This window comes from Oikopleura dioica, chromosome 2 (genome assembly GCF_907165135.1).
Source record: "Oikopleura dioica chromosome 2, OKI2018_I68_1.0, whole genome shotgun sequence".
Classification (NCBI taxonomy): domain Eukaryota; kingdom Metazoa; phylum Chordata; class Appendicularia; order Copelata; family Oikopleuridae; genus Oikopleura; species Oikopleura dioica.
The window spans coordinates 7,811,019-7,828,737 of NC_137292.1; the positions used below are offsets into that span (position 1 = coordinate 7,811,019).

General features: G+C 42.4%; 3 protein-coding genes across 3 annotated transcripts; all 3 read left to right on the top strand.

The window, feature by feature from the left end:
• The first annotated feature begins 1,330 nt into the window (after nucleotides 1-1,330).
• On the top strand, nucleotides 1,331-2,423 carry LOC145700677 (lymphocyte antigen 75-like). The gene is made up of 6 exons (XM_081777995.1): nucleotides 1,331-1,417; nucleotides 1,493-1,580; nucleotides 1,627-1,887; nucleotides 1,931-2,039; nucleotides 2,090-2,181; nucleotides 2,268-2,423. The coding sequence occupies exons 1-6, from the start codon at nucleotides 1,338-1,340 to the stop codon at nucleotides 2,421-2,423; spliced, it is 786 nt and encodes a 261-aa protein (XP_081634121.1). The 5' UTR covers nucleotides 1,331-1,337.
• Nucleotides 2,424-2,514: 91 nt separating this feature from the next.
• Nucleotides 2,515-9,122, top strand: LOC145700230 (uncharacterized). Its single transcript, XM_081777483.1, has 5 exons — nucleotides 2,515-8,289; nucleotides 8,329-8,423; nucleotides 8,466-8,643; nucleotides 8,685-8,808; nucleotides 8,863-9,122. The coding sequence occupies exons 1-5, from the start codon at nucleotides 2,564-2,566 to the stop codon at nucleotides 8,980-8,982; spliced, it is 6,243 nt and encodes a 2,080-aa protein (XP_081633609.1). The 5' UTR covers nucleotides 2,515-2,563; the 3' UTR covers nucleotides 8,983-9,122.
• Nucleotides 9,123-10,215: 1,093 nt separating this feature from the next.
• On the top strand, nucleotides 10,216-11,360 carry LOC145700231 (uncharacterized). The gene is made up of 3 exons (XM_081777484.1): nucleotides 10,216-10,421; nucleotides 10,546-10,836; nucleotides 10,882-11,360. Exons 1-3 carry the CDS (start codon nucleotides 10,382-10,384, stop codon nucleotides 11,244-11,246), a joined length of 696 nt encoding a protein of 231 aa, XP_081633610.1. The 5' UTR covers nucleotides 10,216-10,381; the 3' UTR covers nucleotides 11,247-11,360.
• Nucleotides 11,361-17,719: the final 6,359 nt, after the last annotated feature.

Below are 17,719 nucleotides of genomic sequence, written 5' to 3' on the forward strand. Positions count from 1 at the left end.
CAATAATCAGTCCCCTCGGTGACATTCAGACAATCTGTCTGACCCAGAAGTTTCGAGTCCTGATTATATAATGACCAGGGAATAAAAGACAATTAACTTAAATTTATGGAAGAATACTGAATATTCAACTTTCCTGTCGATTATCCTTCAGGACGAAGTCAACGATTGCCTTCTTCACACTCAGCAAATAATCTTCTCGAATAGTTTCGTTCAAGTCTCGGAGTTCTTTTTCATATTGCTTATATTTTAGAATATCGGGCACATGGTTGAAGATCTCGTCGAGCCAGGATTCTTCTAGTGGGGCGACGTTGGAAGTATCAAATCCGTGCTGAATGTAGTAATAGTATCGTAAAATATCGATCTTTGTCTTTCCATCAGCTTCTGTTTTAGAGGGTCCTCAAGTGATATGCTAATTTGAACAAGGCCTGAATCTGACTATTTACTGAATTCGAAATTTCTCGATTTTAACCCTCTCCTGTCGAGCCCGCTTCGGCTAATGCTTGACAAAGCTCCTCTCGAAAAGTCTTTCTGTCCCTCTTTTTTGGTTCCTTGGTCCTTTTCGTCTTCTTTTGCGGCTCCATTTGCTCCAGAGTTGAAAGAGTGCTCTTTTCTGACTCTGGCGGGAAGAATAAAAGTGGATCGGAAGATGTCCATTTGGAGCTTTATTTTTGTTTATGAGTTTTTTCTGGTTGGAACTTACGTGGAAGTTTTGGAGAAGAGTCCGCTACTGGGGCCCCTTCTCTTCTTATCCGGCATTTTTAATCTCTTTTTGGGTCACATGAAAATCAAACACAAAGAGCAATAAGTAACTCTATTACAGGAGTACTGTTAAGTATTTAATTTCTCGAAGCGTCCTATTTAGTTTACGCTCGCACTCAATAATGCTCAGGTCGCCATGGTGATTCCCATAATCTGATCGCTTCAACAAGCAGCTCCTTGAGCCGATTGACACTTTTCTTAGTCACACTTTTTACTTTTATAATATAAATTTCATGCTAGTTAATTCAAATCATAATGTTTGTGTTATATTCAGAATTTTTGAAAAGTACCCTTTCAAAAAAAAAATTTAGCCTCTGGTTCCCGACAAAAAAAATAAAAAATTATAACAAACTCATTATTTTAGGTTATAATTGTTTAGAAATATGGTACTTGAAACTTTGAAGAAAAGAAAACTTACTTTTAAAAAGGATCAGAGTCAAATTCCGGCAGTCAAATTCGGGCGGTTTCCTGAAGATGTGTGTAAGAAAGTCAGCGCCTAGCTTAGAGGCGATATCGGATTGCAACTGCGAGAAATGCAATTCTGAAAAAGCTGGTGTCAGTCCCGGCCGACGCCAATCATGGTGTTTTTCAGCATTTTTCTACTACGCCTGGGATTGGCCCAGAGTAACTACTGTGGTCGAGAGGGATGGTTTTATACAGGAACAGTTGAATCAAGGAGCATTCCACTATGCTTAGACGTACAGAGAGAATAGGCAAAAGTTCAACTTTCTTAAGAAACCGATGCCACCGTCGGATCCTGCTCAAAGTTTTTTGCAAAGCCCTTTACTTGGGAACAAGCGAGAGAAAAATGCTTGAATAAGGTAAAAAAATGAGTTTTTTCCTCATACTCAAACATTATCTTTGCAGGGCGCTCATCTAGCGTCGATAAGAAACGATCGACAGCTCGAAATCTTCCGACAAAATGCTCCTAGAAACAGCGAATTATGGGTGAACCATCGCCAGAGTGAGAACAGCTGGGCAGATGCGTCTAATTTGCCGATGAGCATGTCGTACGAGATTTCCATCGAGTCAAGAGCAAGTTCTGATGAATGCGCCGTCATGGATACTTCTGGTAATTTCAAGGCGAGAGACTGCAATGAAAAGCGCACTTTCTTCTGCCAATACGAGGTAGAGTAGAATGTATAATAATTCTTATTATGCATAATTAAAGGCACCAGTCCGTGGGTGCGAAGCTTTCAAATTCACAACGGTTTTCCGCGAGCTCGATGACTTTGCTGGAGACTACTCTAGAGGAAAGCGATCCCAAAAATATTTACTCCGTAAAAATATACGACTTTTAAAGTCTTTGAAATTCTATATCGCTTCTAAGCATCAAGCAGCTCAGGCGAAGATTTGTTTGTGCTATCGAAAGACATCGAATCCAGTGGCACTGACGGCGACAAGGAGGGTATTACTTTAGAGGTTTTTGTGATTTTTAGCTGATTTTTGTTTTGATACCCTAAACAAAGAAGGCTTTCGTTTCAAAAACAAATGAAAATGGAGATAAGATATGGGCACTTCTTGATGAGAATCTCAATGTCAAAGCTAAAAGTCTTTATTACTCGTCCTGTCCTGCTGACTCTCAAAGCTGGGTCTATTTGGCAAGATCCGGGAAGTTCGAAGCTCTATCTATCAATCAGGAAGGATCTTTAGGAAGAGGATGATCAATTCTAACTAAATAACCAAATGCGTGATAGTACTTTTGACATTACACTAGCTATATTTAGTCAAGATAAGTTTTCATCCAGTTCAAGTTCGCACTGAAAGTTATAACCCCTTCTTCACTACATTCTGTCAGTATTTGATGCCGATTGAGTCAGTAATTGGGGTTGCTGAAATCATGAAGCGAGAAACAGATACTTTTGTACACGGGCTTCCGACTTGGACTAATGCTGAAGCACGTATCGAACGACGAGCTAGTGGCGGATGGAATTTCAAAGATCAAGAAGATCAAATCCTTGCTTATACAGAACAAAACACATTCTGTCCTGGTGATGCCATCAGTTGGACTCTTGTTAGCACTGGAGGTGAAATCAGCAGTCCCTTCTCACTAGAGAATATCCCAGTCAACTGCATCAAGCTCAAAACTTGGACTGCTGGCCATATTAAAATTTCTGTCAATCTTAAATCCGGAGCGGAGAAGGCTCTTTTCGAGAAACTTCAATTCCTTACCGATGATTATAACGAGCAATTCTGCTTTTCAGAAGAAATTGAGTCTATTTCTGTCAGAAACAGCAAAGCAAGCGGATGGTACGGAATGCTGAGAGTTTTTAATCTAGAGGGCGACAATATAAACTACGTTTGCTCTGAAAATTGTGGTGCATCAACGGGTCCGACTAACGAAGGCCTCATGGTCAGTGGTGGAAGAACGACTCAAAATGGAGAGTTATGGATGGCGGTCGCGAATTCTTGCATAATGGGCGAGACTTGCATCTTGAAGCCAAAGTGGACTGTTTACGATGGGGCAATGTGCATAAGTGGAAACGACTGCTTCACGACCGAAGAGACATGTAGCAAGAAAGATCTGGTTAATATGGACCCTACTTGTGTCGCATTCGTAGAGAAACTGAGCTCAGGATGCAGATCCCTAAGCTCATGCATTCTAGCGCCTTCTGTTGATGGATCTAACAGAGTATCGGTGCTCACTAAGATAACTCTTCTTCATGAAACAACAACAACAGCTGCGACGACAGTTTGGACAACTACTGAATTCACAACACTTGAACCGACGACAACGTCAACAACGACGACGACAACTCAACAGACGACAACAACGACAGTTATAAAAACAACAAGTACAACAGAATTAACTACCACGAGCACCACAACTTCAACAACTAAAACTAATTCTTCAACAAGTGCAGCAACCACAGAAGCACCAGAATCAACGACCAAAGAGCAATCATCTACGACGACCACATCGACGACAACATCTACGACAAGCACAACAACAACGACGGCTGAAGAGACCACATCGACGACAACTTCTACTACAAGCACAACAACAACGACGGCTGAAGAAACCATGTCGACGACAACTTCTACTACGAGCACAACAACAACGACGGCTGAAGCGACCGCATCGACGACAACCTCTACTACAAGCACAACAACAACGACGGCTGAAGAAACCACATCGACGTCAACTTCTACTACGAGCACAACAACAACGACAGCTGAAGCGACCACATCGACGACAACTTTCACTACGAGCAAAACAACAACGACGGCTGAAGAAACCACATCGACGACAACCTCTACTACAAGCACAACAACAACGACGGCTGAAGGGACCACATCGACGTCAACTTCTACTACAAGCACAACAACAACGACAAGTACCACTACAACGACATCAACTTCGACAGCGGAACAAACCACAGAAGCGCCAACGACTGAGCAGACAAGTACCACTACAACGACATCAACTTCGACAGCGGATCAAACCACGATAGCGCCAACGACTGAGCAGACAAGTACCACTAAAACGACATCAACTTCGACTACGAGCACAACAACAACGACGGCTGAAGCGACCACATCGACGACAACCTCTACTACAAGCACAACAACAACGACGGCTGAAGAAACCACATCGACGACAACTTCTACTACAAGCACAACAACAACGACGGCTGAAGAGACCACATCGACGACAACTTCTACTACGAGCACAACAACAACGACGGCTGAAGCGACCGCATCGACGACAACCTCTACTACAAGCACAACAACAACGACGGCTGAAGAAACCAAATCGACGACAACTTCTACTACAAGCACAGCAACAACGACGGCTGATGAAACCACATCGACGTCAATTTCTACTACAAGCACAACAACAACGACGGCTGAAGGGACCACATCGACGTCAACTTCTACTACAAGCACAACAACAACGACAAGTACCACTACAACGACATCAACTTCGACAGCGGAACAAACCACAGAAGCGCCAACGACTGAGCAGACAAGTACCACTACAACGACATCAACTTCGACAGCGGATCAAACCACGATAGCGCCAACGACTGAGCAGACAAGTACCACTACAACGACATCAACTTCGACTACGAGCACAACAACAACGACGGCTGAAGCGACCACATCGACGACAACTTCTACTACAAGCACAACAACAACGACGGCTGAAGCGACCACATCGACGACAACTTCTACTACAAGCACAACAACAACGACGGCTGAAGAAACCACATCGACGTCAACTTCTACTACGAGCACAACAACAACGACGGCTGAAGAAACCACATCGACGTCAACTTCTACTACGAGCACAACAACAACGACGGCTGAAGCGACCACATCGACGACAACTTCTACTACAAGCACAACAACAACGACGGCTGAAGAAACCACATCGACGTCAACTTCTACTACGAGCACAACAACAACGACGGCTGAAGCGACCACATCGACGACAACCTCTACTACAAGCACAACAACAACAACGGCTGAAGAAACCACATCGATGTCATTTTCTACTACGAGCACAACAACAACGACGGCTGAAGCGACCACATCGACGACAACCTCTACTACAAGAACAACAACAACAACGGCTGAAGAAACCACATCGACGACAACATCTACTACAAGCACACCAACAACAACGGCTGAAGAAACCACATCGACGTCAACTTCTACTACGAGCACAACAACAACGACGGCTGAAGGGACCACATCGACGTCAACTTCTACTACAAGCACAACAACAACGACGGCTGAAGAAACCACATCGACGTCAACTTCTACTACGAGCACAACAACAACGACGGCTGAAGCGACCACATCGACGACAACCTCTACTACAAGCACAACAACAACAACGGCTGAAGAAACCACATCGACGTCAACTACCACTACGAGCACAACAACAACGACGGCTGAAGGGACCACATCGACGTCAACTTCTACTACAAGCACAACAACAACGACGGCTGAACAAACCACATCGACGTCAACTTCTACTACGAGCACAACAACAACGACGGCTGAAGCGACCACATCGACGACAACTTCTACTACAAGCACAGCAACAACGACGGCTGAAGAAACCACATCGACGTCAATTTCTACTACAAGCACAACAACAACGACGGCTGAAGAAACCACATCGACGTCAACTTCTACTACGAGCACAACAACAACGACGGCTGAAGAAACCACATCGACGTCACCTTCTACTACGAGCACAACAACAACGACGGCTGAAGAAACCACATCGACGTCACCTTCTACTACGAGCACAACAACAACGACGGCTGAAGCGACCACATCAACGACAACTTTTACTACGAGCACAACAACAACGACGGCTGAAGCGACCACATCGACGACAACCTCTACTACAAGCACAGCAACAATGACGGCTGATGAAACCAAATCGACGACAACTTCTACTACAAGCACAGCAACAACGACGGCTGATGAAACCACATCGACGTCAATTTCTACTACAAGCACAGCAACAACGACGGCTGAAGCGACCACATCGACGACAACTTCTACTACAAGCACAACAACAACGACGGCTGAAGAAACCACATTGACTGAGCAGACAAGTACCACTACAAGCTCGACAACCACCACCACTACAACGACATCAACTTCGACAGCGGAACAAACCACAGAAGCGCCAACGACTGAGCAGACAAGTACCACTACAGCCACAACATCCACCACCACTACAACGACATCAACTTCGACAGCGGAACAAACCACAGAAGCGCCAACGACTGAGCAGACAAGTACCACTACAGCCACAACATCCACCACCACTACAACGACATCAACTTCGACAGCGGATCAAACCACGATAGCACCAACGACTGAGCAGACAAGTAGCACTACAACGACATCAACTTCGACAGCGGAACAAACCACAGAAGCGCCAACGACTGAGCAGACAAGAACCACTACAACCACAACATCCACCACAACTACAACGACATCAACTTCGACAGCGGATCAAACCACAGAAGCGCCAACGACTGAGCAGACAAGTACCACTACAAGCTCGACAACCACCACCACTACAACGACATCAACTTCGACAGCGGAACAAGCCACAGAAGCGCCAACGACTGAGCAGACAAGTACCACTACAAGCTCGACAACCACCACCACTACAACGACATCAACTTCGACAGCGGAACAAGCCACAGAAGCGCCAACGACTGAGCAGACAAGTACCACTACAAGCTCGACAACCACCACCACTACAACGACATCAACTTCGACAGCGGAACAAGCCACAGAAGCGCCAACGACTGAGCAGACAAGTACCACTACAAGCTCGACAACCACCACCACTACAACGACATTAATTTCGACAGCGGATCAAACCACGGAAGCACCGACGACTGAGCAGACAAGTACCACTACAAGCTCGACAACCACCACCACTACAACGACATCAACTTCGACAGCGGTTCAAACCACAGAAGCGCCAATGACTGAGCAGACAAGTACCACTACAAGCACAACTTCTTCCACAAGCACTTTTCAATCAACAACAGCCCCCACTACCCAAGCTACAGGAACTTCGTCAACAATTGGAACAACGAGTTCAACAACTACTGTTGATATACACACTCAGTTTCAATACGGTAGATTCATTTTGAGGAACGAGGTTTGCTCGGATATTCATGTGCCTTCTGTTTCCGTCAGCGACATTGATTTGAATGCTTGCTTAGAAAAATGCTATAAAAATGATGATGAAATTGTTTTCAACTGCAATTTTGTCATTTGGGAACATGACCGGTGCAGTCTTTACGAGTTCTGTTATCAGAGAGAGCCACGAACTGATTCTGATAGTTCAATGATAACCGGAGAAATGCAAAGACAATGTTTCCCAGACTATGTTGACAGTTATTCTGAAGACTGTGAAATCTATGGTGATGCATATTGCACAATTACGGGTGTATATACCTCTGGGTGGAAGAAATCGTGGGGACCATTCGAGAGTTGGAGCGAAAATAAAGTCTCTGGATGGAACTGTCCTGAGTGTGGCTGTGACTATTATGCTGATATTGAGACAACAACGGAACAAATCACAACAACTGAGTACTATACAGACTCAACAACTACATCCACAACAACCACTACCACTTCTACAACGAAGACAACTTCATATGATTACACAACTACGTCAACAACTACAACTTCGACTACATCGACCACTACCACTACGACTTCGACAACTTCAACTACATCAACGACTACCACAACGACTTCTACAACGACCTCTACTACGACGTCTACAACAACAAGCAGTACTACCACAGATGAAAAGACAACAAGTTCAACTGTTGTATCATCATGCGATTCTTCTATGCTTACTTCTGGAGCTGAATTCTTAGGAAAGCCCATTACTACAGTAGCTAACGGCGAATCTGTTTCGGTCAAATGCCAAGAAGGCTTGGTGAATACGGCTGCAAAGAACAAAGTTTCGCATACATGCGTCTGCGACGATTCTGGCTGCGATCTCATCCAAAAACAACCATTTAGGTAAATGATTTGTTCATCAACAAATAAAAACGATTTCAGATGCGTTAAAGATGAAGACTGTCCAATGCCTTTCTGGTTTGGCGCAATGAGCCACGAAGTTGTTAGCAGACGACGAAACTGGGCACTTATAAATGGTCTTCATTAGATTTCATGTCATTTTTTAAATTTTGCTTTAGCTAAAATCCAAGCTGTTATCGACAGCGACAAAGGTTGGGACGCAAAATTCTGGCGCAAAACTGACTGGACAGTTGTCTTCGTGTGTCCATTCGATGTCACAGGTGCATCTGACACCGGAAGATTATCATTTGATCTCGAAGCTCGCTATGGTTCTACTTCTAACGATGGCAAGATCTGGTAAAGAAAACAATTTAAGCTTCTTACTAAATTTGATCTAGGGCATTTACTGGCCGAGAAGGAACAGAGATCAGATCCCAGAAGAAGAATGACTTCCAGTTCGCTATTGATACGCCTGATGGAATTATCAAATGGGAACTTGGAAAGAATCAGTACACTTGCGAGGTAAAACCTGAAATCTTTTAGTTAGGATGCCTATATGAAAATTACCTTATTCAGGTCGGTATTGCACCAGTGGATAGAAAGGACTTAGCCACTTGTCTATTCGATACTTACGGCGAAAACCTGACTAAATTCTTGAAAACCAAAGAAGACAAATTCCCGAAGCTAAGAAATTGAGCTCTTTCGACACTACCTTAACTCTTACTAACCCAATGAACGAAATAATATAACTGCGCAGCCGTGTATAATCAAATATTTTGATGAATACCGCTAGTTAGAAGTTCATAAATAAATCATAAACTTTTCAAACTAAATAACTTAGGTGTGATGTCAAAATCTGGCAGGCAGCAGGTCGTTTCCTTTCATTTCCTATTAGTTTTTAAGATAGTAAATTTTTATCGCCATCTTGCGGTCCAATCAAAGATTTGGAGCCGGGTGCGGTCTTTGAGAATATTTCAGAGAGTGTGAATTCTAGTGTAAGGTAGGCGATAATCTAAAATGAGAGAAGACAGAATTTTAACAACCTTCAAAGGTTTTCGAGAAATTTTGCCCTGAAATTCAAGGCTTGAATCAATAAACTTGACAACTAGGGCCCGTTCGCCCAACCTTCTCTAAAGGGAGTCCATCTGTTCCTCAAGTCTTTCCATCAATAAATATTCGCCCGTTCCAAAGAAAGGGAATGTTTAATTCTTGGAAAAGTTTGCGTCCCAGATCCGGCAAATAAAACTATTTCCGGCATTTTATGGGTAATCGGAGGATAAGGCACCCGCTCAGTGCCGGAGACCATGAACCGTGAAATAATAAAAAGGGATTTGTTTATTATTCTCCAAGCACCAGTTGACTTCTTAGACAAGTAGGCCTGGTTACTTCAGCCTTTAGTAAATTGGATCTTTTTATAGCTGTGCAATATTTATCAGTTTGGACATCATGATATGCAAATGAGCTCTTCAAAGTGGACAAGGCTTGACACCAGGCCAGAAGTAAACTTGTGAGAGAATAAAAACAAAGGCTATAATCCAAGCAAATGATCTCCAGCGGTAATCAGCCTCGATTCTCAATCATTAATACTTCTTTGCCAGTTCTCGATGCTTCTGCAAATCATGAGATTTTTACAGCTGAGAACTGATCAAAACTTGAAATGAGGAAAGCAAATCTGAAAGCCCTGAAATTTATGGTACATTTCCTGGCTACTGTCCAAACCAAAAGAGCAGCGTATAAAAACGGGCGACCTTTAACGAGTTCCTTTATTATTCAACCCTTCAAAGGACGGATTATCATCTGGTCAATTAATCGTGTTTTCCATTCTAATCAATATCCCCTTGGAAGTTATAATAAATTAACAAGCTGGGCGAGCTCGGCGCTCCTGAGGCCGTCAATGTCCGGCTCCTGGCTAGACAAGGGCGACAGGGCGAAAAAAATCCCCCCAAAAGTCGAGCTCCATTTTTTTCAAAAATCAATTGTTAGGCGGGTGACGAAATCAGCACGAGATTTATCAACACCACAGCAAGACTGAATCAACTTATCCTGAATTCAAATTTCATGCTTTAGAAACCAAGTACAGAGAGATTGAAGAAAAATGAAAATCTCCGCACTCTTCCTCGTCCAATTTTCATACGGTAAGAAAAAACACTAAGCCTAACCCATAAATTATGTTATATAAGGGTGTCACTATGTTGATGAGAAAATCTAAAGTAGATTCCAATTATTGATCACTATTCTTTTAAAATTACCCTTTTCCAGCTTTGAAATGTTATCATTGCTCGGACAGCCGCGAATGTGTCAAAAACACCGAAGACTCCTGCCCCGAAAGCACCACTAGTTTCTGCTTCCTCGACAATACCTACTGGAGCGGACAGGATCAAGCCCCCGAAGGAAGTCTTTACTGCAACACTTTGGCCGACCTAAACAACATTGGTGTGAACCCAATAATCGCGAAAAAAGTTCGAGCTGAGCTGCGAAAAGACAAAAATGAAATTTACGAGTGCAGCGAAAATATGGGCTTGTACACGTGCTACCACATTTGTTTCACAGGTTTATACAAAAAATTCTTTTTGAAAGTCTAACTCTAAGTTTTAGATTACTGTAATAGCAAGTACCATAACGCGACAAAAGATGACGATTTCTCAAGCGAGCTCGATTACGACAACGGAATGATTATTCCGGATATAAATGAAGAATTCAAAGTCCCGACAGCGCAGACGCCAGAAATAATCGAATTGGACTACAATTTTGAAACAGAAATCGCGCCAGAAGAGAAGAAAACAAGTAAGAAAGAAGAGATTATTGAAGAAGTTGTCAATCTCATCGAGCCGGAAATGGAGAAGATAACTGCTGGAGCTCAGGTTCCTATTCATATAAGAACGGAAGACGGCCAGTCAGGCTCCCGATCCTTCGCCTTCTCTGTTTTCATCCTCACAGCTTTAGTTTTACTCCTCTTATAATCCTCCCGTCTCGAATATCATATGACTTACTTTGTGAATAAATAAACGAGATTCTCCATAAATATAAGTATTTGTGTTCTTAGATCTAATAAGAAGCTCCTTCAGGGAATGACGACTAGGTTCGTAAGGACTAGGTTCGTGTGACTAGGTTCGTGGTGGGTTCTATTGAAATCGGCCTATATTTTGGGGCAGTAAGGGAAATGGGTTGATGACTAGGTTCGTGTGACTAGGTTCGTGAAATTTTAAATAGAAAAACTTTTGGGGCAGTAAGGGAAACGGGTTGATGACTAGGTTCGTGATGACTAGGTTCGTTTGACTAGGTTCGTGGAATTTGGATTTTAAATAATTTTTAAAATTTGGCAAATATAGTCCCACATTTTCTCTATTTTAAATTTCACGAATCTAGTCACACGAACCTAGTCATCAACCCGTTTCCTTTACTGCCCCAAAAATTTTTCTATTTAAAATTTCACGAACCTAGTCACACGAACCTAGTCATCAACCCATTTCCCTTTCTGCCCGAAAATGCTGAAAATACAAAAAAAATACATATAAAAATCCAAATTCCACGAACCTAGTCACACGAACCTAGTCCTCACGAACCTAGTCATCGGTCTCCTCCTTCAGGATCTTCACGAACATTTATCAGCCATTGCTAGTTTCAAATGGTGTTTTACCTTGGTCAAATCTGAATTTGGAAAATAATATGCAAATTTGTCAGAATGTTAGAAGATTGCTTTATCTATCAGCTGCATGTTTGAGAATTGATTAGTAGAAAAGAACCATCGCGAGAGCTTTCATTCTTCTTTTTTCTTCGCTAGAAGTAGGAATGAAGTTATTTTACTATTTGGCTTTGCTGGCCGTAATATCTGATGCCGGAAAGGCTAAGAAAGCAGCGAAGAAGAACAGTGCCTCAAATGATGTTGCAACCGAAGATACCGATTCAGCAGAGATAGAGGAACCTAAAAAGACCGGCAAGTGGGCAAAAAAGCAAGAAAAGAAAAAAGGTAAAGCTGATTCCTCGGACGAATCTGCTCCCGACGAGCCTGGTTGTGTCAAGAAAGGCAAATGTGATAAAGGAAACAAAGCTAAGAAGGTAAAAGGCGAAGTCGAGAAAGAGGTTGTAGAAGAAGCTGCTGAAGAAGAAGCTGTTGAAGAAGAAGCTGTTGAAGAAAAAGAAGTTGATACTGAGTTGTCGCAGCCGGATTCGGAAAGAAATATTGGCGCGATCTTCAGTCATTTACTTGGTCAAGGTGATACCAATGATGATAAAAAAGAAACAGTTAAAACTACCAAGAAGCCCAAAACAACACAAGCTCCAACAAAGAAACCAAAAAACACTACATCGCCAACGAAGAAGCCAAAGAAGACCACAACAGCAACAACAGCGAAGGAATCAAAGAAACCTGGTAAATGGGCTGGTAAATGGAATAAAGAAAAAGGTAAAGGGAACAAAAAAGAGGTAAAAGAATCGACAACTATTGCACCAATAACAACAACCTCGACAACTACAACTACAACATCGCCAGATGAAACGACGGTTACAACGATTCCCACCACGACAGAAGGAGTCACAGTCGAGATCAATGCCGTCATCGAACCTGAATCATCAGACAACGATACAAGAACTGTAGATGACGCTGATACGATCATTGAAGAAACAGTCGAGGAAGTTGCTCCACCTCCAAAGCCAACAACAATGTGGGATGTTTTCCGACGAATCAAAGAAAATCTCCCACCACTGATTCCAACGACTCAGCCAGAGCTTACCACATATGTTCCTTACGGAAATGAAGCGAGAGAGTTTTTTCACGCTATTCTCGATAGTGATGATGTTGCAATGCCCTGTATCAATGGAGAGCATCAGTGTAATGAGCATGCTACTTGTTATCCAGATCCTCTGTCAGTTGAAGGCTACGCTTGCAAGTGCAGAGCTGGACTCAAAGGACACGGTAAGAAAAACCTTCCTGTGGTCTGGAGCACCGATGTAGAGCCTTCGAATGAGATTTTCTGGACTACCTTTGCCGAACAAGTTTCTCTCGTCCCAGAGCTGACAACTGCGTTCGGCCTCAACGATGAGAATAGCAGAACTATCAGTGACATTGCAGACCGTGTTAAGAGCATGGCTGTTCCTGGAAGAAAAGGTACGAACGAAGAGGGGCTTTGGTTTCTGAAAGATTCAATGGTTTTTAACGCTGGCGAAGTGCAAGGCTGCGTAAACATCGACGAATGTGCAGAAGAAAACAAACCAGTGAACGCTAACAAGCCACGATTATGCCAACATACTCAACAATGCTTGGATAAGGATCCCGTTGAGAAATATGATGAAGAAACGAAAGAATATGGACCATTATATGAGTGCGAAACAGATTTTACTAAATTCTGCGCTCTTGGGCTCCACAATTGTCATGCACTCGCTGACTGTCTACCAGCATTCGATCAAGAGGATCCAACAAACTCTACTGGCATCTACTGCCAGTGCAAATCTGGATTCACATCCGCTAAGGGAACTGCTCATGTAGATGACCAATGCTTAGATATAAATGAATGCGAGGAATACGGACTCGACCTTTGTCCAGGTGCCGATCTTCGTTGCTTCAACACAATTGGATCGTATAAATGCGTCGCTAGAAATCCTACTAGTCATCCAGATGATTTTGACTTGTATCCGATTTATACGCCAATCGAGAATGTAACACCTACTGCAAGACCTACGACTCTTCCTGATACTCTGCCACTCTGTGACCAACAAGATCCACTGGTGATTCAACTTCAAGCAGAGCAAGAGCAGCTTCAAATCGCAACAAACTACTGGAATAACCAAAAAGATAAAGCCAATCAGCGAGGAATCGGTGGTTTCATCGATGAACCCTGCCAAGATGATACTTGTGGATACAACGGACATTGCATTCCCCGTTCCCTTTCCACTCCATGGGAATCACTCTGCATCTGCGACGCTGGATTCTCAGGACTCAGATGTGAGATTAATCTGATGAGCGGTGGTGCTGCAGCTGGAGCAAGATATGGCGGAGCGAAAACATGTCAAGAAATCAAGGTTTATCCAGGAGATAAGGGAACTATTGAGATATTCGCGAAAAACAACGATCTCTACGACATCGCTTGCTTCCGATTTATTACTCGGCCATCGTCAAACACTGCGCTCCATTTCCGATTTGGAAATGACGGTGGATGCGCTTACAACCCTGATTTGCCGAAATGCGCCCGATATCAATCGTACTGGCTTGCACTTGATAATGGTGTTGACGAAGTTGATACTAAGCGACTCATTGAGTACCAATCGGAAGCATGGAAGTGGATCTGCGAATCTGATCACGATCCTCATTTTCTCGGAGGACATACGCATTTCATCGAAAAAGAAAGAAGCTCGATCACTCTTATCTATCAGCCAACGGCTATGTCGGTCATGCGAGAAGCTGTCCGTCTCGACTACGAGGCCGATATTGATGAATGCACTCTTGGCATCCATGAATGTCACGTCGAAGCTAACTGCTTCAACAAACTCAAGGGCGATCCTACCTATGATTACAGAGGGTACGACTGCATCTGCAAAAAGGCTGGGTTGGCGATGGCTTTGTTATGTGCATCAACGAATATTTCCAAAATCAGCTTTCAGCGATGATCAACGACCGAATTCCACCGCTTCTCAACAGACTAAATATCCTCTCTGAAGAGATCGCTTCTACCCTGCTCAACATGCGAGGAGTCAAATACGATTTCTATCGAGACGAAGTTATTCCTAAACAAGAGGAGGAAGAAGAAAAGGCCAAAGTTCAAAATGACGCCATTGCCGAGATGGAGACTGATTCTAAGGGATTCCTAGAAGGCAATACACAGAGCATCAACCAGGCAGAAAGTACTTCTGCAGCGGCAAATCAGACTTACGAGGAGAAGATTGCAGAATTAAGTGGAACTTTCACAATTATAGGTGGAATGATCGACAGCTGGGGCAATGACACCGTCAGCCAGAGAGAATCTGCTCTTGCAAATCTTCTTGGCCTTGCTGGAGCAACTAGAAAACGACGACAGACTTACCCCGAGGATCCTGCTGAGCAACTCGAGTATCATAACGAGATCAAAGTCGACATGTTCGCCATTGCCGAAGCAAAACTCGAAGGTGTTCAAGGCGAGATTATTCTTGTCAGTCCCGAAGTCCTTGAACACGAAGCTGCTATGAATAATTTGCTAACTGAAATTGACGAAACTAAGCTTTGGCTTGCGGTAAGACAGAAAATTCGAATACATGAATGCAAAAATTTTATTAAGGAAAAATTCCTCGACAGACAAACGACGCAATTAATTCCATTAGAAACAAATATGAATTCATATGTCGCACAAACGAATGAATTTATTGCCAACATCACCAGTGGAGACGTTTTCAGCGGCGATCTAATTCAAAATAACGTTCGACTTGGATCAAAGCCTCAATCAATCAGAGTAAAGAATGCCCCTATTTTACCGATTGCGTACAGTTTTTTTTTTTAGCTCGACAACGTCTTTACCGCTGAAGGCATTTCACAACAGCGGGCCATGCTTAGTGGTAACTGGCTGTGTCAAGTGCCAGGAACTTACCTCGTCACTTTCGACGTCAAACTGAATCCATCCACAACAGCAAATATTGAACTCTATGTTGACAATGTCGGAACCGGTTTCGGAATCGAAGTCAATGACTTAACTCGTTCCGGCACCGATCTCTTCAGTCAAACGGCGATTTTGAATCTCAACGTCGGACAAGAAGTCTCTCTGATGAATCACGCTGGAGCTATTACTGGAGGAGAAATTACTATTGTGAGCCTTCACAACTAAAACTCTCGTTTACGAATAAATAAATATATCTATCAAATATCTCATCTCTACTCTATCCCCGTGCTAAAGCAAACTCTTTCCCGTACTAAGGATGAATATTTCGACACCCTCATTTTTGGTAAGTGTTAGGAGCAGAGTTCCGAATCACTTCACTTCAACTTCAATAAAGTTAACTTTGAAGTTAAAGTGATCAACTTTAAAAAAAATAACTTCACCTCACTTCACTTCAATTTTTTCGAAAAAAAAAATCACTTCACTTCACTTCGAAATTCCCTGAAGTGATATTTTTTATCTTCACTTTACTTCACTTCAAAAATTTGAAGTCGCGAATAACTTCACTTCACTTTGAAGTTATTTTTTTTTTGATGAATAAATCGCTCATTATCAAGCAAAACTTCCCATAAATGTCTGAGTTTCTTTCAAAATGACGGTTTTTAAGTGATTTCAATAGGTTTTCACTATTAAAATTTGAATGAGGAGGAACTAACTTCATTTTTATTGAAGTGAAGTCACTTTTTTCATGAAGTGTTATTTTTCACTTCACTTCACTTCACTTCAAAATTTTGATATTGAAAAATAACTTCACTTCCCTTCAATTTCGAATGAAGTTATATTTTTTAATTTCACTTCACTTCACTTCATTTTTCTCAAAAATAAAATCACTTCACTTCACTTCACTTCAATATGGCAATGAAGTTATTTTTTCAAAGTAACTTCACTTCAAAGTTAAAGTGAAGTGATTCGGAACTCTGGTTAGGAGGTTCCAAGGGGGCGCAGCCCCTTATCATAAGGCAGCAACCGTTTTGCCGCTCTGCCCATTCAGGGCAAAACGGAAAGATGTGCAGAACGGTATTTCAGGCAAAAAGGTATTAAGAAAGTGACCAATTTCAAAAATTTAAGTCTTTGTTCTTAAAAATTTAGGGTTCAATCATCAATTATCTTTCAAATTTCAATCAATAAAATCTATTTTACGAATTTCCGATTTCCAAAATCACTATAATTTATAGTCTATAAAGTCCAGCCCCGAATCCGAATCGAATCAGTTCCGTCGGCTCCAATCAAAAGGCATTTTCAATATATTGCCTATATTATCCGACAAAGCGGACAAAACGGTTGCTGCCTGAAAATATTCGAGTTGAACCTAAGTTGATCCGAAACGTTCGCATGAACTCAGCTCGAACCCGATGAACCTTTGTTGAATCACTGACAAGACAGAACGGAAGTTAAAAGTAACGAATGTCTAAGTAAAGAGCACGACCTTTAGAGATCAAAGTCAAAATTGTTCGCATTTCTCTTGAGAGGTCATTCACCATGAGTATCAAGAAAGAAGAGAAAACTAATCCAAATCTGGTTCTATTAAATCAGACTAGAGTACAGGTATTGAATTATTAAGGTTGTCAATAATTGTCTATTGACAATCCTATTTGCGCATTGCATGATTTTACCGATTGACTGCATTCAATACCAGTGCTTGGACTGCAACTGCATAGGATTTCTCAAACAAAAAGAAGATGAGGTTTTTTTACTCCCTGATCATATTCTGTCAAATCGAAGCATCAACACGAAAATAAATGATCTTGAACAGGAGAGAACATGGAAGAAAAAAGTCACTGCGCAAATGAGCTTGACTGAGCATGGATTTTCAACGT

Bases quoted from the DNA above. Each gene is read 5' to 3' on its own strand.
- LOC145700677 (XM_081777995.1), top strand. From the start codon at position 1,338: ATGGTGTTTTTCAGCATTTTTCTACTACGCCTGGGATTGGCCCAGAGT. The intron at 1,581-1,626 runs GTAAAAAAATGA...TTATCTTTGCAG, and splicing joins GAGAAAAATGCTTGAATAAG to GGCGCTCATCTAGCGTCGAT. The intron at 1,888-1,930 runs GTAGAGTAGAAT...GCATAATTAAAG, and splicing joins CTTTCTTCTGCCAATACGAG to GCACCAGTCCGTGGGTGCGA.
- LOC145700230 (XM_081777483.1), top strand. From the start codon at position 2,564: ATGCCGATTGAGTCAGTAATTGGGGTTGCTGAAATCATGAAGCGAGAA. The intron at 8,644-8,684 runs GTAAAGAAAACA...AATTTGATCTAG, and splicing joins TCTAACGATGGCAAGATCTG to GGCATTTACTGGCCGAGAAG. The intron at 8,809-8,862 runs GTAAAACCTGAA...TACCTTATTCAG, and splicing joins AGAATCAGTACACTTGCGAG to GTCGGTATTGCACCAGTGGA.
- LOC145700231 (XM_081777484.1), top strand. From the start codon at position 10,382: ATGAAAATCTCCGCACTCTTCCTCGTCCAATTTTCATACG. The intron at 10,422-10,545 runs GTAAGAAAAAAC...ACCCTTTTCCAG, and splicing joins CCTCGTCCAATTTTCATACG to CTTTGAAATGTTATCATTGC. The intron at 10,837-10,881 runs GTTTATACAAAA...TCTAAGTTTTAG, and splicing joins CTACCACATTTGTTTCACAG to ATTACTGTAATAGCAAGTAC.